The 21,558-nt window shown below is 44.2% G+C and overlaps 5 protein-coding genes across 5 annotated transcripts in view; 4 read left to right on the top strand and 1 right to left on the bottom strand.

Moving 5' to 3' along the window:
• The window catches only part of LOC143002803 (uncharacterized), a 7,751-nt gene extending 2,975 nt beyond the window's left edge, over positions 1-4,776 (top strand). The window contains exons 2-16 of the mRNA XM_076153153.1: positions 1-32; positions 137-230; positions 620-675; positions 789-829; positions 1,050-1,081; positions 1,491-1,695; positions 1,845-2,007; positions 2,200-2,356; positions 2,599-2,615; positions 2,919-2,979; positions 3,107-3,149; positions 3,232-3,394; positions 3,536-3,569; positions 3,664-3,701; positions 3,850-4,776. The exon at positions 1-32 is cut by the window's left edge and continues 554 nt beyond it. Of these exons, the coding sequence (XP_076009268.1) occupies positions 1-32; positions 137-230; positions 620-675; positions 789-829; positions 1,050-1,081; positions 1,491-1,695; positions 1,845-2,007; positions 2,200-2,356; positions 2,599-2,615; positions 2,919-2,979; positions 3,107-3,149; positions 3,232-3,394; positions 3,536-3,569; positions 3,664-3,701; positions 3,850-3,872 (1,159 nt within the window). The 3' untranslated portion in view covers positions 3,873-4,776. The remainder of the gene's footprint in view (positions 33-136; positions 231-619; positions 676-788; positions 830-1,049; positions 1,082-1,490; positions 1,696-1,844; positions 2,008-2,199; positions 2,357-2,598; positions 2,616-2,918; positions 2,980-3,106; positions 3,150-3,231; positions 3,395-3,535; positions 3,570-3,663; positions 3,702-3,849) is intronic.
• lsm4 (LSM4 homolog, U6 small nuclear RNA and mRNA degradation associated) lies at positions 4,546-6,721 on the bottom strand. The gene is made up of 5 exons (XM_076153154.1): positions 6,605-6,721; positions 6,071-6,112; positions 5,708-5,806; positions 5,421-5,604; positions 4,546-5,292 (listed from the first exon to the last, which is right to left on the bottom strand). Exons 1-5 carry the CDS (start codon positions 6,605-6,607, stop codon positions 5,168-5,170), a joined length of 453 nt encoding a protein of 150 aa, XP_076009269.1. The 5' UTR covers positions 6,608-6,721; the 3' UTR covers positions 4,546-5,167.
• A 171-nt stretch (positions 6,722-6,892) lies between these two features.
• ndufa7 (NADH:ubiquinone oxidoreductase subunit A7) lies at positions 6,893-8,385 on the top strand. The gene is made up of 4 exons (XM_076153155.1): positions 6,893-7,030; positions 7,217-7,266; positions 7,361-7,498; positions 8,184-8,385. The coding sequence occupies exons 1-4, from the start codon at positions 6,980-6,982 to the stop codon at positions 8,272-8,274; spliced, it is 330 nt and encodes a 109-aa protein (XP_076009270.1). The 5' UTR covers positions 6,893-6,979; the 3' UTR covers positions 8,275-8,385.
• Positions 8,386-9,160: 775 nt separating this feature from the next.
• On the top strand, positions 9,161-16,061 carry LOC143002764 (low-density lipoprotein receptor-like). The gene is made up of 13 exons (XM_076153108.1): positions 9,161-9,252; positions 10,223-10,357; positions 10,853-11,110; positions 11,677-11,796; positions 12,473-12,598; positions 13,354-13,525; positions 13,761-13,976; positions 14,789-14,907; positions 15,078-15,217; positions 15,303-15,444; positions 15,529-15,624; positions 15,735-15,892; positions 15,987-16,061. Exons 1-13 carry the CDS (start codon positions 9,192-9,194, stop codon positions 16,059-16,061), a joined length of 1,818 nt encoding a protein of 605 aa, XP_076009223.1. The 5' UTR covers positions 9,161-9,191.
• Positions 16,062-17,959: 1,898 nt separating this feature from the next.
• LOC143003061 (N-acetyllactosaminide beta-1,3-N-acetylglucosaminyltransferase 3-like) lies at positions 17,960-21,219 on the top strand. Its single transcript, XM_076153537.1, has 2 exons — positions 17,960-18,036; positions 18,841-21,219. Exon 2 carries the CDS (start codon positions 18,842-18,844, stop codon positions 19,967-19,969), a length of 1,128 nt encoding a protein of 375 aa, XP_076009652.1. The 5' UTR covers positions 17,960-18,036; position 18,841; the 3' UTR covers positions 19,970-21,219.
• The last annotated feature ends 339 nt before the right edge of the window (positions 21,220-21,558 follow it).

Consider the following 21,558-nt stretch of genomic DNA (forward strand, 5'->3'; position numbering starts at 1 on the left):
GGAGCCATACTGGAGGAACAGAAGGAACGGAGGTGAGCCATTATATGTTTAATCTTCATGATGATGTGATGTGATGATGAAGACGAAGCAAAGTTGTTCAGAAAGTGACCGTTCGCCCGCTCCTCTGGCTCTGCAGGCAGTAACGCGTCGTCATCTGGATTATTCAGTCAACCGAGGCTTCCGGAGCGATCCAAGCAGCTCAGCAGGCTCCCACACCAGGCTGCCTCCATGTGAGTATGAAGCCGCCACAGCCTCCTGCTCCCTGAACCACAACAACACAGCAACACAGTCTGTCATCATCACCGATGATGACTCACAGAATTGTATCGAAAAATCTGTGAATCTGCAATCCAAGAGCATAAGTGTGTATGTGAGCGAACGAGTGTTGCTCTCAGCAGTCACTCTAAATGAGAGGAGGCAAGTTACTTTTGCAGAAAAGGAAATTGTTCCCACTCTGCTCACTGCCTCAAAAATAGAGACGCTCACTTTCTCACCACAAAGCTGTGAGCCAATGTGCATAAGATTTAACCTGTTGGTTTCTCCCTCTGATAAAACAATGAAATGATAAGACTGGATTTCTTCTTATATTTGTGTTTTCTTTCTCGTCTGTTCACTGCAGAGCCATTGAGGATGATCAGGAGACGTACGATGACATTGGGAGTTTTGAGAAGCAGGGTAAGAAAGCGTCTGAATTTGTATTAATAGTCATTTTGGGGGATAAAGTTAAGGTAGTCGTAGTTTTAATGATTAACCCATGAAGTGATTTCTCATCTCATCTTCTTCCACAGAGTCCTGGAGTGACAGTAACAGTTTACAGTGTACGGACGCGGTAAGGAGAGAACACTGACTTAGAGGGCGATGTTGCTCATTTTTGGAATCCAGCTTAACATTATCTCAGTACTTTTGAACATACGACACAATTTAGCTTTATGTCCAAACATTTCTAGAGAGAATATCGCAGCTTCACAGAAACAAACACGATCCTTTCCCCTTTCATCTAAGAATATCTATGTTTTCTTCTTTAAACGTGCAACCGTTTTCTCTTGCAGGAGAGTGATGAGGTGTATGAGTTTATTGACGAGTAAGTATACAAATTTATTGATTTATTCAAGGCTATTGTATTATTGTGTCATTTTACTGCGTCTTCTACTACTGCTTCTATTATTAGTGCTGCAACTACAACTACACTACTGCTGTTATTACTGCCATCACACTGGCTGAGTTGACTTTAGTGCTATGATTGTGTTTTGGCCATTGAATGATAGCATTTTTTGCATTTTTTGCGATATTGATGTTTACATGATGCTAATCCAATTCTATAATTAAATATTAAAAGTGGATATGATGAGATGGAAATAGGAGAAAACTCAACTTACAAAATGTAAGATGTAAAGATGCATGTTTCAAGAAAATGAAAATGTTACGCTTTGATGTGAAAATCTTCAAAATAGTTCATTAATCCATTTTTCCTTGTGACTGCGCCTCTTTAGGGACCAACTGGAGCTGAACCACGTTCACTCTGACATGAAATACAGCAAAGAAGAGAAAAACAGCATAGACACGAAAAACAGCAAAGATGCGAAAAACAGCAAAGACGCGAAAAACAGCAAAGACTCGAAAAAGCAGCGTGAACAGGAGAAGAAAGACCTGAAGGAGCGGCAGAAAAGAGAGAACGAGCTCAGGAAGAACTTTCAGGTAGGAGACGTCCGCCAACATCTGTTCACCTCGGAGAACACATCCTGACGCAGAAGCTCAGCAGGTTAAATGGAGATGAGATGAGGGGGGTGATCTTCTTCTTCTTCTTCTTCTTCTTCTTTTTCTTCTTCTTCTTCTTCGCGCTCAAGCTGCAGGGAGAGGTGGAGGTTCTGCACACAGCCAAGGTCCGGCACGACTGGCACGGCGGAGGGAAGCTGGAGCTCAGCGTGCGACAAGGCCAGAGCGTGGAGATCCTCCGGGTGAAGAACAACCCTGGGGGCAAGTGGCTAGCTCGCTCGCTGACCGGAAACTGTGAGTGTGTGTGGCGCCGTAATAACTCACTTTGACCTTGAACATTCACTTTTGAACCCTAAGCCATACAATCTAAATCATGTTTCCATGGAGTCCCTGTGTGTCACTTGAAGTCGCATTCACGTCATAGATGGAAGTGATCAGTGTGTGTGTGTGTGTGTGTGTGTGTGTGTTGTGTCTCTCTTCTGGCAGACGGCTACATCAGCAACACGTGCGTGGACATCGACTATGAGGAGGTGAAGCGTAAAGTGCTCCAGGCGAGGAAAACTGACTCACCGGCATTGCCTCCACCACCGCCGGACCCTCCGATGATGTTCACTGCTGCGGACTCTTGCAGTAGCAGAGACAGGTAGGGTGGATCCTGTTCACACACACACACACACACACACACACAGAAAACTCATCTGGTTCCGTGTCACAGTTTGACTTCACTCTCTCGTTTTACTTTTGTGAAACAAATTGAATTGATGTGTGATTATCTGCTCAGCCTGTCCATCTTGTAAACACACGTCATGGTTCGGTTGTGTGGCTCTTCTCCTCCATATCCACTCTGTTGATGTGATGGTGTGTGTTTTCTTGTTTTTTCTGCAGCCTGATACAGGACGAAGGTGAGTGATGAACACATAAACACTTGACACTTGACTTGACTAATCTCAAGTTTGATTCAATTTGTGTTTATTCACCTTCAGAAAGCCAAAATAGAGTAAAGGAGTCAAATTAACATGAAACAAGCACTTCACTTTCTTATTTACAAAGGTTTTGGTTTGATTCCCACAGCTTTAGGTTGTCGATTAAAGGTGTTTAGTCTTCAGCTGACATTTTGTAATTTTTACTGTTTTTTTAAGACCAGATTTATCAGATTGTTCTAGTTTTTACTTTCACATATCAGGCTCTTGTCCTTCTGTGCTCAGATGACTATGATGACGTTCAGCCATTACCTGTGGATTTCCCCCCGCCGCCCCCTGAGATCAGGTATCTGTCCACATCTAAGTCACTGAATTCCAAGTCAGGTGATGCATGTAGCCATGAGGAGCGTCTCTACCTCTTCAATGTATCAATCTTGGAAAATTACACAAAATAATATCACATATTTTTCCAGCTGCGATGCCAAAGTGGAGAAGGAGCTGAGGAAAAAATTCAAGGTAAATATTTCCTGCGTCTATTTAAAGCAATTAAAAAAATAACTGAAATGAAATAAATGTGAAACCTGACGACTGTTCCCAGTACGATGGGCCACTCAAGGTGCTGCACACCATGATGGTCAATCCCAACGGCATCATAAAGAAGCCGGGGGCCAAGGACCTGCCGGTGGTTCAGGGGGAGGTCCTGGACATCATCCAGTTCATCGACGACAAGAAAGCACTGTGTCGCAACCAGTATGGGAAATGTACGTGAAGGCCTCCTGTCTTTGAGTTTATGTTTGCTGATAGCTGCTGATTGATTGATTGATTAATGGTCAATTGTTCCATACGAAATTCAGTGACATGACTGTTTCACATTGTTTTGTCTCTTGTGTATCCTCTCACAGTTGGTTTCGTGTCCAAATCTCTTCTTCTGTTGCTGTAAGTGGATCTTCCTCAGTTTATAGGATAAATAAGTGTTTGCGGGTTCGTAATGAAATTGGAATTTAACTTTTTGTCAATGTTCTGTTTGCAGGGAAGGAGACATATATGATGATGTTGACTACGCAGTGGGTGAGTTGTTATTGACATCTATGTGCGTTTTGTTCTGTAACAAAGTCTGTGTAACTGTTTTCAATCCAGATTAATGTATTTCACTTTTTATGGTTGTTTCTTTTAGCCAAATGATTTGTGATTGGTTTTGTTTTCTTTCTTTTTTCAGATATTTACGAGAATGACTCATGAGAACAAAACATTTCTCTCTCTCTCACACACATACCGACTGAGATTAACACATCAATCCACTTGTTTAGTAAGAAATACACTATTAGCTTGGTGTATTCTTTGACATCAGTCGTAATTTTAAAGGAATTCCTGTTTGTGTCCCAATTTGGAGTGAATGGAGCTGAGAGCTGCTGAAACCTCTTCACTCACATCTGTAACTTTCAATGTTTTATAGGTTGTTTATTTAATTGATTGAACATGATTTTATTGCTTAAACACATTCCCTTGGGTTTTCTGTTCAAAATGTAAAATACATGCATATCGTATTCAACAATATCCCTTATGAGGCTCAGCCACAATTACCCAATTGTAGAATTACAGAAAGAAAACCCAAGGATTGTTTCTTGACTCTACTGCAATAACTGTGCTATGTGTAAGACAAACTAAAGTAATAATTCAATCACTCGTTACATTTCAAACTTAAAGATTAAACTCTACCTGACAGTTTTAATGAGATCCAATGTTTATTTTCAGTGTAAATCAAGCCCTTCCTCATAAAGTTAGACGTTTGTGGGCATGGCTACTTGGATGCTCTCTGCATGCCCATTGGCTCGCAGTAGGCAGGCTGTTACACTTCAAGCCCCACCTCAAGCTTTTTTGTGTTCATAAATGAAAAGATGATATAACAACCTGCTTAACAAAAGGTGTTTTATTCTCATGTTCACGTGTAAATAAATTACATCATTGTCTTTTCTTACAAAAATAAAATGAAACCCAACCAACATGAAACATGTGGGACTCATTTCAGACTTAAGAATCCTAAACGTCATGTGTCATACAAATGCCTTAACTAAAGTGTTACATTTCCCCAGAGTGATGAGCAGCAGCCATCAGACTGCAGCACAGCGGACAAACACAAAGCAAACTGCAAAACGCCATGAAACAGAAATACAACTGAAGTTGGAGCTCCGTCACTGTGGAAACACCTGAGGAGACGCTGAGAGGCAAACAACCACCTCTAAACTAAAATGTAAAATAAAATACTAATTCCAGTGTACCAACTGATGGAAAACCATTTTTACAAAACAGGTAAATTATGAATAAACAAGAGGCCGATACAAAGTCTGTTAAATTGAGTCTGACACACTGGAATAAGGTCACTAAAAACAAAGGTCAAATGATTTTAAAAAGAAAAATGAAGTGCCAGTACACAGTTTGTCTCAGGTGGTCCCAGCGTCTCTGCAGTGAGCAGCGTCACACTGCACAGCAGGGGGGCAGGATGTGAGTGTTGTAGTGATGGCAGAAGTGTAACGGCATCAGTGCTGGTTCTTCATCCCCTGCGGTTTGCCTGTTTTCTTATCCTGCAGCATCTGTTGCTGTTGCTGCTGCTGCTGCCCACGGCCGGTGCCAGGCATCCCTCTGCCACGGCCACCAAACAAACCTGCAAACACACACAAGCTTCCTGATTGGCTGTCTTTTTTCTAAGTCAAAGTTAGTCAAATTAAAAATGATCCAAACATTGGGGTCTGGGATTATGAACCGCATCACTCGGGCTGTGTTTGCGCTCACCTCTGCCGGCTCCTCCTCCTCTTCCTTTGCCCTGCTGTTTGTTCTGCTGGCCGCCTCCTCGCCCGCGGCCCTTTGACACCACCTCCTCCTTCACCATGTCGATGATCTCGTCCGGGATTCGCAGATATTTGATGGTGCTTCCTCTTATGTAACACTCAGGCATCCTCCAGAATTTGTCTCCATCCTGCACAGCAGCAGAAGGAGGTCAGTGCATGCAAACACTGTAAGTCAACTAAAACCTTTCAATGAGCTTGTTGAGACAGAAGAGAGGCAGAGCTCAGCTTTACCCTGGAGGTGCAGATGACTTCTCTCAGGTTGATGTTCATCCAGTTGTCACAGCTGACCAGGTGACCGTTGTACGTCTCTCCATTCTTTAACTCCACCAGCTGAGAACATTCCAGAGATAACATTTGGACATCAGTTTCCTATGATCCTTCCAGGGATAACATTCACTGATAAACAATAAAATGCTTGAAATAAATAAAATAAAACAGAACATTTGGTTCTTTAACATTCACATGAATGTTTGTTCATTTTCGCTGCTTCATATCGCAGGTTTTGATGCGTTGTTATGGTGGCTGGTCACTTCTGCAGTGCCTTCGCCTGAATAGTGCTGAATGATTAATCATCAATGGTCAGTGTCTCCTCACCATAGGGTGGTTCTGGGCAGTCTTCAGCAGGGACAGAGGAAGCTGCAGAGATGGATGAAGAAGAGGTAACAGGTTACACAGTTATATCAGGCTAACTGTGGTTTATAACAAGCAGAATTATTTGACGAGTTGTTGTTGTTTGGGGTAAACACAGTATTCTTTCAGTGTAATTAAAGCCATGAATATGTTCGATTTTTGTCAGTCATTTTTTTTGTGCCCCGTCAGATTCTGTAATGATGAAGAGCCGACAATGGAACCCTAACATATTCTACTGAAGACATTAATCCAACAAATAGCTTTTCAATAATCTAATAATCTTCACGCTTCTCTCTCTGTTTGTCATGTTGTGCCGGCTCCATTGCTGCTCTGCACTCGGCGCGTGCGGCTGATTCATTAAGCGCCACGGCAGCTAACTTATCTTAGCATCGCAGCCTCACAGCGCTACAAATACAGTCAGCTGAGCAACAGATATGATTTACAAAGCATCAATTTGTCTTAAGTATAAAAGGCCATACATCGCCGTTAAATACTCACCATTGTGTTTGTATTTCTGTATTATTTTGTGTCGAACTAGCTTCGTTCTTACGGTTTGACTACCTTCCCTGGTCAACTCACTGAACCAATCAAATGTTGCGTTTTAATGACGTTACGGTTCTGTCCAATCACCGCTCTAGTTGTTCTTTTTCGTCCCTAAATGTACGGGAGCGTTTAACATAGCGGTGCTTTACCGCCACCCGCTGGACCAGGGTTGAAATCGATTCAGGAATAGGGCAAACAAACACAGGGCAGACTTCAATTTACCGCCGCCACTTACCGACAGAGGCGCTGCTGCACATGTAACAATGGTGGCTAACCGGCATCGGAAGCTCAGAAGAAGAAGGAGCGCAGTCGTCCTTCATAATAGCAAACATGGCTACCGCTACCAAGATCATACAGAGGCTCAGGAATTATTTATCCGGGGTAAGCAACACAAATACAGACAAACTTTACACGTTGGGAGCTTGGAGAGTTGAGAACGAGTAAGAACATAGACAGTTCAGTGCGTAAATTACCCCCATTGAAGCGATTGGATAGGAGCGGGTTAGCTTGGTAGCTTCGTGTGGAGTTTGTGTTTTGACATTTGTGTTTGTGTTTGTTCTTTTCCAGCAAGACCTGCAAGCCAAACTGCAGCTACGTTATGGGGAGATCGCAAAAAGGTCAGAGGTCATCCACTGATTTCACCTCCATTAAGCCACAGCACGTCACCACGCACAGGTTCGTTCACTTTGTTCTTCGCTGTTTCTCTTTCAGAACGCAGCCGCCCGCTAAACTGCCCGTGGGGCCGAGCCACAAGTTGGCCGACAACTATTACTTCAGCAGAGATGGACGCAGGGAGTCTGTCCGAGCCACAGTCGTGATGTCCTCACAGAAGGCTCTCACCGCGGGCAGGTAAAGGCCCAAAGCTCAGTGTGTAGTTTCATATGCTGCTGTCATGGTAACACAGTCAAGAAAGAAAAGAGAGAAGAAACGTTATTGAGTCAAATCACAAGTAAACACGTCGTCATGCAAACACGACACACCTGGAGCAGTTTGGGTGGTTCGGTGCCTTGCTCAAGGGCATGTCGGCAGTTCCCTGGAGGAAAACCGACAGCTCTCCAATCCACTTTCTTAGTTGTTAACAAACAAGTAGAATACATGTAGCCTAAGCATACATCATGTGACCCTTTCACTTCATACTTACCAGAATGTTTATTTCCCTGAACCCAAGTATCTGGTGAGGTTTCCTGACTGTATGAGCGGATGAGGATCACCTGAATGCAACATTAATCCTCCGTGTTTTTGCCCCGTCAGCCTGTATGGACACATTGAGTGCAGAATTAAAAATCAGAACAAAAATCGCTTCAGGCTGAACGTTTGGCAGTCAGATGACCTTAATATCTGATGCCGTAACCAAATAAATCAGATTTCAGCTTCAATCCGTCTAAGAATGTTCTACCTCATGCTGTTGATTATGTTGCAGTCTGACCCACCAAACCTGTTTTGTCACTGAGAATTGCGATTCTGCGTAAGTGTTTTCTGCCGAGTGTGTGACTCCCTGTAAGTGTTTTTCTTATGACCCTTTGACCTCTTTCAGCCAAGCTGCTGACCTCCCGGTGAAGAGTCCCGTGACCCCCGGCGCCGTTTATAAGGATCCACTGCTGTCCACTGACCAGCCGTACCTCTGAGCGTCGGTACACACCAACATTCAAGTCTCACCTTCCCAACACAGCTGTAGAGGCCCGACCACATATATGTTGTACAATAGAAAATGTGAATAAAATGTGTTCAGTAATTTACTACTGATTCTTGTTGTGTTTTCTCATTTCTCTCTACATGATGGGGCGTGTTGGCAAGTGTAAGATTCAAAACATAGATGCCTGTTTTTATTGCTGCTCCAGAGTTGTGGATGTCTTGCAAAACGCACACACTGCAGGCTGAGGCACAACGGCTCAGGGGATAACGGTGGGTCTCTGCAAACAAACTCCGGCCTCCAGCAGCCCACCAGATCTTAAACACACATTAACCCAACTGGCTGCATGACTAATTGAAGTCCAACAGGAAACCCGAGAAGACTTTTAACTGAGCAAGGTAACTTAATGAGAAAACTAATGCAACGTGAGCTTTTTATTTTTATACTCAACTTTTACCAAATATACACACACGTTTGTTTCCACACTGGGAGACTAAGCAATTTCGAAATCAACTTTGTTTACCTTTATTACAATATAAACACACTAACGTTACGCTCCATGACTGACAGCTGTGTGTGTTTTATTTCAAGGTCACGTGACTCATAAAGCAGCCAAAGAGCCGAGTCACGTGTGTAACTCGTTTCCTGTGTTCATGTATGTAATGTATAGCAAGGTCGTTATATACGTTATAAACAAACTTAACTATTTGCTAATTTCTTCTAATACCGGGAAGAAAGCTTCACACCACAGCGGGAGCGTTATTTAAATGTAATCACATTTCAAAAGTCACAAACTCTTTATCTTCATATCTCTCGATCTTCATCCATATATCGCGCGTGCTTGTCGTGTACATGTTGCGTCATTACCCCGCGCCGATCGCTCGAGCGCCAGTAAGAGCGAGAGCACCGAGCATGGGACACCTTGGACGCCCGCTGCTGCTGACTGCGCCGCTTATCTACCACCTGATTTGGGGTAAAAACACCGGAATGAGTCGTGCGTGTGTGTGCCGCTGTGGAGCTCCACGCGTGTTTGCTCAGTAGAAAGAATGCGAGAGTATGAATGGAGGCTGTGTGTCAATGTTACTGTCTGAACCCAATGTGAGGCTGGATTATCTTTAAAGCTGTAATGTGAAAATAATGAGATGTTCCAGAATGAAGTTTCTTGGTCAATGCATCTCATCTGTTGTGAGGCAGAATCGAATATGTGGAAATGTGCATTGACATACGTATGTCACATTTATGTGTCCTCTTGCACTACATTCAAATAGTGCTATGTTCAGATTCCAAGAGCTCCAAACTGGTCATTAAACTGCAATTATTCCGTTATTAAGTATAAAAAGCTTTATAATTGGATTACGACGAATGATATCAAAGTGTCAGCATGCAGAGGACCATTGCCACAGATGGAGTTTTGCGCTCATGGTGATTAAAATAGACCCAACATGAAAAGAAATCATATATAAAATGATAAAAAAAAACTCCAGTTCCTATAAATTTTACAGAGAAGTACAACAAGCAAAGGAAAAGCTGAACCCAACTACATCACCCATCCCTGTACACTAGGTGGCGCCACTGATCAACTAGAGGTGGAAGAAATGTAAACAAAACCCGACAGAAAAGGCCAGTAACAGTAAAGTCAACTAAGTAAACAGTAAACTATGTTGACAGTTATCCATGCCACAATTCAACAGTAACTTGACGTTTTTTTAAGCACCTTCTTCTTAATTCACCTTGTTCTTGTTCGAGATTTTAACGTAACAGCTGCTTAATGACATTTTCATTCAATTCAAACCTCTGACGATCAATAAAAAGTAAACATGAGCTTTGTAGAGTTTATGTTGTCTTTCCAGAGTGATGCCTCTTTGACTAGTTCATGAGTTGACGTGCACATTTTGTTTATGTTTGTGTGTGTGCGTGTGTGTGTGTGTGTGTGTGTGTGTCAGGTGCTACGGGTCACTTCTTGTCAGTGTGTAAGCAGCAGCTGGAGTTCAGGTGCAGCGACGGCCGGTGCATCCCGACCAACAGCGTGTGTGACGGACGGGCAGACTGTAAGGACGGATCAGACGAACTCCACTGTGGTGAGTACAGCACCAACACCGCTCACACACACATACTGCACTCATGTTGTTTACTAAGAGCTGGTACAGTTGGCTTCAATGTAGAGATGAGACAGCAAAAAAACAACTGTGGAAACAGAAAAATGGATGATGGGTGGAGGGTGGAGAGGATTTGATACCTGATCACCTGCTGTTCCGCGTGTTTGGAAAGCTGAGCAGAACAAAATGAAGCAAGATCAAACCGTGATTCGAGGTTTACTCAAAGAAAAGAAGCGCAAGCATCGATGGCACTCCTGAGGTTGATTCTAGGGATCATCAGAGGACGCTTGTGGGATTTTCCTGTTTCCCACAGTATCACTGCTGTCATCAGATAGAGTCAAAGTCTAACTGTTGTCTTGCATTTCACTGCATTGCACCTCACACACTGCATGAGCCGTTGACTCTGACATCAAGCACAGCACACTTGTCTATTGTTCCCTGTCACCATTCTGCCTCTCACTCATCTGTGTTTCTCAGGCCAGGTGTGGTGTGAGAAGGATGAGTTTGCCTGCCACAGCAGACGCTGCATAGCTCACCGTTTGCGTTGCAACGGCGTGGACGACTGCGGCGACGGCAGCGATGAGGTCGCCCGCCTGTGCCGCCCGCCTCACCCTCAGACATCTCCCGAGTGCGCAGCGTCTGATTTCCGGTGTGTTGACGGGCATTGCATCCCCCAGTCCTGGAGGTGTGACCATTCACCTGACTGCTCTGATGGCAGCGATGAAGAGAACTGTGGTCAGTCTGCAGCCCTCAGTGTCCCACAATACTTTGTGTACAATCAGTCATGAAAAGGCAGTGTGTTAAAGTTCTTATTATGCATTTGTAATAGTACAACATTACAGGAAAATGGAAGGTAACTGTACTGGAGCCGTCTTGTTGTTTTTTTGCTCACCAGCCAGCAGAGGGCGGCAGAGTGATGCTTCACAGAAAGCCCCTCTGATACTGAGCGTCAGGTTACTGGATAACCTGCGACCTCTGTGGAGCTATATGAGCACAACTACAGCCACTGTTAATCATTATGTGATTTGGGGGCATTTATTTGTTTTTGACGCAGTAAGTGATGCAACCAAAGGTTTCAGCCGGTCAAGTAATGTGTAAGAAAGGAGCCATTTCATGTTTCGCAATTGAGAGATTGAGAACATGGAGGAGTTTTGTTTTGAGAAGAATGTTCTGTTTATCAATTTGCCTTGCATATTTTGCTAATTTCTTCATTTCAACTATGCACTTAATGTGATCCATCCTTGTCCTTCCTGATGTCCTCGTGTGAATCCACTGACGTGCTGCCATGTCTGTTGTCCCAGATCAAAACGAGTGTGCGGTGAATAATGGAGGCTGCTCCCATGATTGCGTGGACCATGACATGGGCTTCCACTGTGACTGCCCCAGCAACATGAGGCTGGTCGGGGACAGCCACTGTGAGGGTGAGCGGCCACCTGATGAAACCATGGCAACATCTGTTCAACAACAAAAATCCTGTTGACTGATTGATCATATCATCTACACCGTAATGCAAATACTGGATCTTACCTTCGTCACTCCAGAAGTCATCGGTGAATTGTGCCGAGACGCGCTCACGTAATGATTTTGACACTTTCAGTTGCGTCATATTCTGTAAGCCACGCCCCTTCCAGGAGCCGACACGCATTTATCCTTGAATTGACAATTGTGTAACTTATTTGATTTAGCTGTGACAAATTGCCTGCTGCACAAGAAGGAAGAAGAAGGAGTGTCAGGATCACAGTTTTCCTTTTCTCCCCACTGGCGCCTGATGACTTATCGCTCAGTTCCACTTATCTGTTGTTGTTGTTGGCGCCGTTTAGCGGTTTGGTATTTGACAAAAAAAACTCAATCATTCTAAATTAAACAACAGCTTTTTTTGCTTTGTTGTGCCTTCAGACCCAACAAATCATTAGAGGTCCAACTTACAATCGAAGCAGTGATTCCCTTTGTTGTGTGTAAATGTTGGTATTTTGGGATCTCAATGTAAAAGAAAATAACAATCAGATTGAAACGTTACCTAACCTCATTTGTAAGTCCTACTAGGCAAAATGCATGCAAATGGAACTCGTAACATCACCGTTCTTCCATCCCATCCAGAGATCGACATGTGTCTGGAGAGGGATGTGTGCGACCAGCTGTGTGTCCGCGGCAACGGCAGCTTCACCTGCGCCTGCCAGAAGGGCTACAGGAGCAGCCCGGTGAACGGGGAGTGCAAGGTCAAAGGTGAGCAAACCTGTGAAACGCCCCAGAGGCTTTCAACTATCCACACGTGTCCAACCACGCGTTTCAACAGAGAAGCGAGATGACATCTCTCCTCGGTCATCTGCCTCTGCTTCTGTCCTGTCTGTCAAACGTCAGGGAATTTGTGATGACAAACAGTTGCTACAGTCCCATTCATCCAAGACCAGTGGATTTTTCCAAGGCTTGTTATATTGGTTTTCAAACACACACACAGACACACACACCCATGCTACAGGTCACAGATTACAGGTCAAGGTGGCATTGTTTGCGTTTTTGGCACACAACCCTGATGGCTGTTAAGAAGCTTCAGATGAAAGGTCCACACGTCTCTGCCTCCTTAATAAACGTTGACACATTCATATGAATGGTATGGCTGTCCAATTAATTATTTCCTCTTACATCAGCTTAGAAAAAAAGCCTTTAAATGTTAAAGGCTTATGCCGATGTAAGAGGAAATAATTAATTGGAATCACAAGTGTGTTGAGAACAAAGATCCTTTTAAAGTGTGTGTCACCGGTGCGTCAGAAATAGGCCTGGGGATTGTTTGTTAATAAGAGCTTTGTTCCTCCTCCATGGTGATAATAAAACACTTAAGTGGCTGTCGGGTGTAATGATGATATACTACTGAAGGTTTAGACAGATAGTACTTTTGGCAAACAATTTCTTTGTAATGAGTTTGTGCGTGGTGCAGCCGTATGAAGCACCTGAACGCAGCTTCTTGCTCTTGGTCCCTCCAGGTGAGGTGGCTCAGCTGGTGTTCAGCTCTTCTGAAGGGTTGCAGCGGGTGAGCGTGGCTGGTGCAGACTCCCGGGACTTGACCCCACACTTCTCAGGCCCGGGGCCCGTGGCCACCTGGACCTCGAACCATACATCGTACTGGGCCCCTCAGGGACGAGGCTCCATATACAGGTAAACACCCGGAGTGGATCAGTGAGGCTGCAGACAGACAGACAGATGGGATGACATCACTACCAAATTTCAGAACGCAGGATTGATAAATGGGCAATGAAATCTGTACTTGTTTATCAATCCAGACAGAGAGACAGGTTTACTGCCAAAGCCAGGATTTATTTACCTGAATGGAACCGGACTCGTTTTGTTTAATGGGCTGTATCTGTCCAACTCGCCCCTGGTTGTGTCTCAGATGTTCCACGGAGGAGAAGCCCCAAGATGCTGTGTTGGTACTGAAAGTCCAAGGTCCAGTGTCGGGCCTGGCTGTGGACTGGATCCATCGGCTGCTCTACTGGACCAGTATGGAGGGCGGCTCTGTTCACGTTGGCCTGCTGGACGGCTCAGCGCAGCGTCTCCTCATCAGAGGCCTGGATAAGCCCTCTGCTGTGGCTGTGGATCCTCTGCTCAGGTCGGTGGCGTCACGCAAGAAGAGAAGTGGTTGTTTTGAACTTGAAATGGATAATCCTCAGTTTAGCACCTTTTGTGTTTCACAACTGGCACTGGTACTGGTACTTCTCACTGTATGTTAACCTAAACCCCCTAAAGAATTCAATTTACAACCACTATAAAAGCAAACTCTATGTAGTTATGTGGTCCGGACATGCATTTATGATGATAATGACTTAACAGATAAGATGAGCGGCTTGAAACTGGGGAGGAAGGTGGAAGGTTGAGGCCCGATGGTTGGCTGATGTTTACACACTCATACTCAGATCTGGGTGTGTGTTCTGAAAGCTCCCTTGTTTTTCTATCATCTGTGTCATCATGTTCCCTTTGTCTTGACAGGGCTTATCCAATATCATCTTGCAAACAAACTCCTTTATTTGTCAAGGGAAGAGTGCATAATGGATTTGTTTGTATTTCATCCCTGAATGCATCTCTTGAGTCAGTGCTGATGTAGAGAAGTGTTTTATGAACTTACTACATGGAAATATTTGCAGCCATTCCAGGAATTCCACCTTAAAACACAATGCCGCCTTTGTGTTTGTCTTGTTTTTGGATTTCCATAAATGTTACTGACGGATAGCCTGAATGTCCGACCCTGTTTTCTTAAAGTCCAGTTTTTCAAAATGAAAGTTGTTTTGGATCAGATCATAATGAACATCTGGATTTTGAACATTTGCTGCGATGGAACAAACAAGCTTTTCCTCCTCTACTCTTACGAAATCCCAAACCTTTTCTAGCTGCGTGTTTTCACTCTGTGTGCTTTTATTCTCTCAGGCTGCTCTTCTGGGCCGAGGCTGGCAGCGCCCCAAAGATTGAGAGGGCCAACTCAGACGGTCAGAGCAGGATAGCACTGGTAACATCCGCAATACGCAACCCTGTGGCCCTCTCTCTTGGTATGCACTCACACTCCTCTGTGCTCAGTTTGGGAATTCTGCTTAAAACTCCAATGCAGATTTACAAAACCAATTTAAAGTAGAGCTTCCGTACGCATAGGCCACACTGAAAGCAGCTGAGTCGCTGTTCCATTGGCTTCTCATGCACTGATGTGAATTCTGTTTTGTAGACATGCCTCGTCAGCTGCTCTACTGGGCCGACCAAGGGACGCGAACCATCTCCAGAGTGACTCTAGAGGGCCGCCACCGGAAAACAGTGGTCGAGTCCAACGGTTATCTGGACCGACCCTTTGGACTGGCCGTGTTTGAGGTACACGGTGTTGCACGGGCTTTTAGTTTGGTTTCATTTATCTTCGCAAACTCCCTTCATTCTGTCTCCTTTCATTCTGCTCCAGGGTTTTGTGTATTGGAGCGAAGGCGTCACTCGCTCCCTGTGCCGAGCCAACAAGCACAGCGGTGACCACTTCCACGTCCTGCTGAGGAACGTCACCTCACCGGGGGGCGTGGCCGTGGTTCACCAGGCTCTCCAACCCAACGGTTAGTTGTCTTAGGGGATAACTCATTTTTGGGAAGCTGCTGACCTTTGCCCTCGGAGTAACCACCATCTTTTCCGCGGAACAGGACACGACGGCGTTCCAGAAACTCCACCCATTTCACACGGAATTCCCACCTCTGTATTATCTGATTCAACCTCTGCTGGAGTCCTTTCTGTCATCGGTCAGTTTCTTTCATATTTTTATCACGGCAAACAAAACACACACATCTGGCAGGTCAAACAGAGCGTTGACATGGTGTGTGTTGTGTTGTGCGTGTGTGTGTGTCTGCAGTGGTGCTCAGTGTGCTGGTGGTGGGAATGGTGATGTGGGGGTGCAGACACGAGCTCAGGCCCTCCGGGAGTCTCACCTCGCAGCACCTCTCCCTCAAAGAGTCCCAGGACCCGCTCATCCAGGGGCCGCCCAAGGGCCCACACACACGTTCCATCACGGCAAGCCACCTTTTTAGTTTTTCTACACCTTTCTGGCACATAAATGTTTGTAATTAATGTGATTAACTAAGCCGTGTGCGCTCTCTGCCAGCAGGTGACGCTCCTGAGCACGACCTGGGCGGTGAACGACGACACGTGTCACCGGTCCGAGACATCCGCCGCCGTCTGAACCAAACAAATTCCGAGCTGAAGCATTTGGACGAGTCGGTGTCGCACAGAGACGTGTCTGTATTTAAGAAGTCATTAGTTTCATTCTCCAAACACAAAACGCCGGGGAGCGAGGAGCCTTATCAGTTTGCATCAGGCGTGGTGGTGGTGCAGCCTTTACACTTCAGAAACAATCTGTCAAAGTCTGAATTATTTATGTTTGGGATTGTATTTACTTAGAAACTTGAATCCATAATGGGGGCTGTTTGCAATACTTCTGCGGCCTTTAGTCGCTGAACTGTAATCTTTGGACATCGTCTCAGAAATGCCGGGTGTTGAATTTGAACCTGTTGAACCTTTGATTTGCCTGATAACTAATGAGAGATGCACTTCAGTAATAGCCATCCTGCAGGTTAATGTGAGGTGATGTCATCCAGCAATACAATACGTGATCAATACTTGCGAGAAATAATAAATGGCATGTTAAGAGCTGATGTGGCCGATCCTGCACAAACGGCACCGCAACGACTCGGTCATGAACGCTCACATTTGTCCTGGGGACCCACAGCACCGTCACCCAGTTAGCTGAACCAGATTTGCTGCGTCCCTGGTTTTACACAGCCTGATCTGGTGTGTGTGTGTGCACTTGTGTGTGTGTGTGGGTTTGTGACTGTGGACCTGTGGTGTAAGCTGTGCCTGTGAGAGGTTCAGTGGATTTGATTGGCTGCAGTTTGTTTCAGTGCCCTCTTGAGTTTTGGTGGGAACAACTGTGGGAAGATTTCTGTTTGTTGTTGTGTTTTGCCTTTTGTGTAGTTTTGATTGTATGTTGGGTTGATCGTCTCAAAGGTATTTAGAGATCTGCTATAATGTGAAACATCTTTAGGTGCTAACCTGCTGAGAAACGGTTTGTATTTATTTCTGAGTGAACAATGTATTTATTTTGGGTTAGGGTTATATATCAGCTTTAGTAGAGTAGACCCACAGATCAAAGATGCTGCTAGATGCTCTACATGTTACCAAGAGAAATAACGCTAATATAATGAATAAAATGCTTTTTGTTTTGCAAAAATTGACACACGTGTCCCACACATATTGTTTTCCTGTGTGTGTGTGTGTGTGTGTGTGTGTGTGTGTGTGTGTGTGTGTGTGTGTGTGTGTGTGTGTGTGTGTGTGTGTGTGTGTGTGTGTGTGTGTGTGTGTGTGTGTGTGTGTGTGTGTGTGTGTGTGTGTGTGTGTGTGTGTGTGTGTGTGTGTGTGTGTGTGTGTGTGTGTGTGTGTGTGTGTGTGGGCTTCCGTGTGGCAGATGATTGAACGTCTTTATAACCGTGGGGAATGTTCTGACAAAAGTTAATCGTGCACTTTTTTAGTCTTTCATTTGCTTTATTGTGTGTGTGTGTGAGAGAGAGAGAGATGTATAGATACTTTTTATTTGAACAGTTCTGACTCTTGTACTTTTCATTTTCATTCTCCTTTATCTGTACCTTTAATGTCTTTAAAGGTCTTTGTAAAGAACTTTGCATTTGTGTCTCGATTATATGCTTCCAACTATGTGCCAACAGTGTGTGAGCCATTGTGAGACGTCTAAATGGGAGTTTTTCCTTGCTGCTGTCACCAAGTGCTTGCTCATGGGCGCATGTTGGGTTTCTTCAGAGATGCTCAATGTGAAAATTGCCTTGAGATCACTTCTGTTGTGATTTGGTGCAATAGAAATAAAGTTTAATTGAAGGGCGGGGTCCATAATAATACATTTATATAAATGATAGCTTTATCAATGTCCCTGGTTTTGGAAAGGGATGTCCAACAAGCTCCAGTAGCAATGACGGTCAGGTGTCCACATACTTAAGTCCAGGCGTCACACAGTTTAGCCCCGCCCACAGGCAGCTCAGCCCCGCCCCCCCACCACACTGCCCTTAGTGATGCTGCTGCTCATACAAGACTTCTGTGCTTAAGGACCTCAGGCACAGACACACGACACAACCAGACACTCTTAACGGTAAGTAAATGACTATGGGGTGAAGCAAAGTAATGCACAAGTCTTTTTGTTAGCTGTCACTGGGTGTCACTTCTTTACTGGGATGTGATGAGGTCTGATTCTGTCAGCTGATGCTTTATTGCTTGCTTGGGTCTGTGGAAGTCATAGAGGTAATAACGTAGTAATAATAGTAACAGTTCCTGACTTTTGCAAAACATTGATTGAACATTAGTATATGAACACCGTCGGGAGGCAGTGGCTCAGTGGGTAGTGCTTCTGCTTGGGAACCGATGGGTCGCCGGTTCGAGCCCCTGCCGAGGTGCCCCTGAGCAAGGCACCGAACCCTCAATTGCTGTGAAGGGTGGTAAATATAATGTAAGTCGCTTTGGATAAAAGCGTCTGCCAAATGATCGTAATGTAATGTAATGTAATGAACTATCCCTGCATCGTCACTGTTCTGTAGCTGTAACAAACCTCAGTTATGTGTGTGTGTGGAGAAAAGAAGCAAACGGCATCAAAGCTTCTTCAAGGGGCAGTATTACATTTTCCAGTTTCTCTTTAAAAGCAAATAACTAGAAAAATGGGTAATTAATATGAATATTAGTATTTCTAGCACAGTGATAGAATCCCTGTCCGTGTCTTACTGCAATGCCGTCACACTCCTGAATTAAACACACATACACTCATACTAAATTATACCTTATTACATTTCATCATCTAACTCATCTTTGGCTCTTGCATTTCTTAATTTACCATTGTGCTCATCTTTGTGCCAGACTGAGACCAATTGATACTTAAGCAATGTTTTGTTTTGTCTCTGCAGACTGAGGATGAAGAAAATCGGAGCAATATGTGTCCTGCTGATCGGATCTCTTTTGCTCTTGTTCAGTTATCACGTTACAGACTTCCCTAAATTCAAAACCAAGAGTCTTCCGCCAATAGTGACAAAAGTGACCGTGGAGAGCAGTCGACCTGTCACCAGGACACCATATACATATTCCTGGCCAGTTTGTCAACAAAACAAGTCCGTTGCCAACATCGCCGACTTCAAGTCTCTTCCTCAAAGCATTCAAGACTTCCTCTACCATCGTCACTGTCGACATTTCCCCATGATACTGGATCTTCCTGACAAATGTGGAGGAGCAGACAAATCTGCAGATGTCTTCCTTTTTCTGGTTATTAAAAGTTCTCCTGAAAACTACGACCGTCGAGAGGTCCTGCGCAAAACCTGGGCTGAAGAGAGATTACACAATGGCAAGTGGATCCGAAGGGTTTTTATCTCCGGAACGACAAATACAGGACTCGAAAAGGAGAGATTGAACGATCTGCTCAAGCTGGAGCAACGTGACTACAATGACATTCTTCAGTGGGACTTCAACGACTCTTTCTTCAACCTCACCTTGAAGCAGGTTCTGTTCCTGGAATGGATGGAGAGGAACTGTCCGTACGCTGGCTTCCTGTTGAACGGTGACGACGATGTCTTTGCACACACAGACAACATGGTCGCGTATCTCCAAGGCCTCAAAGACAATAACGGAAGTAAACACCTCTTCACTGGCCACCTGATCGCGGGCGTGGGACCAATCAGACACCCAGGAAGCAAGTACTATGTCCCAGAACAGGTGTATGAGTCAGAATCATACCCGCCATACTGTGGAGGTGGAGGCTTCCTCCTGTCTGGCTATACTGCCATGGTTATATACAACATGTCTCACTCCATAACCATTGTTCCCATTGACGATGCCTACATGGGGATGTGTCTCACCAAAGCAGGACTCTCTCCTTCTTCCCATATGGGTGTGAAGACAGGAGGACTTTACATTCCCTCCGACAAAGTAGATAGATATAACCCCTGCTATTATAAAGAACTCCTGTTGGTGCACAGATTCCTGCCGCCTCAGATATATCTCACATGGCATCGAGTACACAACCCCAACCTGAAATGTGGGGCTTCATAGACTTCCTACAGTCTAAACCTGATTCTAAGTTAGTGAACTCTAACCACCCTAACAGCTTCACTTCTACAGAATATAAATCTAGGGAGGGATTTGAATCAAGCTGATGCTGCTAAGCCATTGTAGGACCCATGTGACGTTGAGCTAAACGTTCACTTGATTTTTTAATGTCACTTTCCGATGCTTACGATACGATACTTCTTTTGTTTGACAAGATCTGTCCTGACTTAGGCAACTAATTCACTGGCTTCTTAATTAACAGGTAATGATAATTTAACTAAGAAAAGCTTAATCTTGCAGAAGCCCATTTTATTTATGATTATTTTGCCACTGCAGAATTTTCACCAATTTCACAATATTTTGAGATGCTGCTGATTTGCCCCACCACCAGGAGGCGCTCCAAGCACCACTGCTGCTACATGCGCTACAGTTTGAGTACTGATACCTGGTGGTCAAAATGAGGTTTCAGATGTGATGAGCTGTGCTGTGGTCTCCACGTTCCTCAGGGTTGAATGCTCATGAACTGCTCCTGAAATCAATGTTTTTTTGTTAATTTATTTGACTTTGTTCAGTGAAAATTGTTTGCCATTTCTGTTTGTTGTATTGGGATGATGTTGTGTACAGAAAGGATTGTGTTCTTGTGCCTTACTGTCTTGGAGGCTGAATGATGTAACGGAAGGAGTTGAGATAAAAAAGACCAATCTGAGCCCATGACTGTTTTGCACTTCTGGTTGGATGCTAACTGCATTTCATTGGCTTGTACCTGTACTTTGCTCAATGACAATACAGTAGAATCTAATCTGATTTCATCTAGTGGATGAAAGATATAATTTAGGAGTTATTGGAAAAACAGCATAACAGAAAATAACAAGACAATATAAAAAAAAATATTTTGACACAGCTAGCAGGATGCCGAAATGTGTGTGAAAACAAACTCAATACCTGGTAAAGTTCTTGAAGTGTAAACAGACAGAATGCTGGTGTGCCGGGACAGAAGCTTGAACAACTTTTCTGCTAGTATTCTGCAATCTCTGTGTGAAAGCGGTGATAGAAAAACAGCAATTATGTCAAAACTCAATCATCCAACAATTCTTCACACTTCTACAATGAGAGACGTGCTACTAGTTTATTAACATGCTTATTTTCACGAGAGCCAAACTGCTTCTTTGGCCTCTGCTGTCATGATTGTATGTATGGATTGATAAGTATTTGAGGAACTGGGAATAATTAAACAAACGGAAGCTTCTCTAGTATTTGTCTCTCTTCCTTTCTCTCAGAATCAAACATATCTATGATCATTTATCTTGTCCAACAGATTTGTCAGAATGGAAAGCTGCGTGCTAAACGAGACTCCCTCTACCGTCGTCACTGTCGACATTTCCCCATCATAGTGGATCTTCCTGACAAATGTGGGGCAGCAGAAAAATCTGTAGATATCATCCATTTTCTTGTTATTAAAAGCTGACAGTGGTTTTAGCAGGTTGTGTGTATAAGTATTTATACAGATTTAGAGCACCGACCCCCTTCTATCAATAATGGATGCGATCACACCAGCAACTAATTCTTCCAACAAATGAACACAACTCTTTTCA

Source organism: Genypterus blacodes, unplaced genomic scaffold, assembly GCF_046128005.1.
Source record: "Genypterus blacodes isolate CSIRO-AG114 ecotype Tasmania unplaced genomic scaffold, CSIRO-AGI_Gbla_v1 ptg000058l_1, whole genome shotgun sequence".
NCBI lineage: Eukaryota > Metazoa > Chordata > Actinopteri > Ophidiiformes > Ophidiidae > Genypterus > Genypterus blacodes.

Excerpts from the sequence above, each read along its gene's own strand:
- LOC143002764 (XM_076153108.1), top strand. The coding sequence starts at position 9,192 with ATGGGACACCTTGGACGCCCGCTGCTGCTGACTGCGCCGCTTATCTAC. Across the intron at positions 11,111-11,676 it reads CAGCGATGAAGAGAACTGTG|ATCAAAACGAGTGTGCGGTG; the intron begins GTCAGTCTGCAG and ends CTGTTGTCCCAG. Across the intron at positions 13,526-13,760 it reads GGACGAGGCTCCATATACAG|ATGTTCCACGGAGGAGAAGC; the intron begins GTAAACACCCGG and ends GTTGTGTCTCAG.
- LOC143003061 (XM_076153537.1), top strand. The coding sequence starts at position 18,842 with ATGAAGAAAATCGGAGCAATATGTGTCCTGCTGATCGGATCTCTTTTG.
- ndufa7 (XM_076153155.1), top strand. The coding sequence starts at position 6,980 with ATGGCTACCGCTACCAAGATCATACAGAGGCTCAGGAATTATTTATCC. Across the intron at positions 7,267-7,360 it reads TATGGGGAGATCGCAAAAAG|AACGCAGCCGCCCGCTAAAC; the intron begins GTCAGAGGTCAT and ends TTTCTCTTTCAG. Across the intron at positions 7,499-8,183 it reads AAGGCTCTCACCGCGGGCAG|CCAAGCTGCTGACCTCCCGG; the intron begins GTAAAGGCCCAA and ends GACCTCTTTCAG.
- lsm4 (XM_076153154.1), bottom strand. Across the intron at positions 5,807-6,070 it reads CTGCCCAGAACCACCCTATG|CTGGTGGAGTTAAAGAATGG; the intron begins GTGAGGAGACAC and ends GAATGTTCTCAG. Across the intron at positions 5,293-5,420 it reads AGGAGGAGGAGCCGGCAGAG|GTTTGTTTGGTGGCCGTGGC; the intron begins GTGAGCGCAAAC and ends GTGTGTTTGCAG.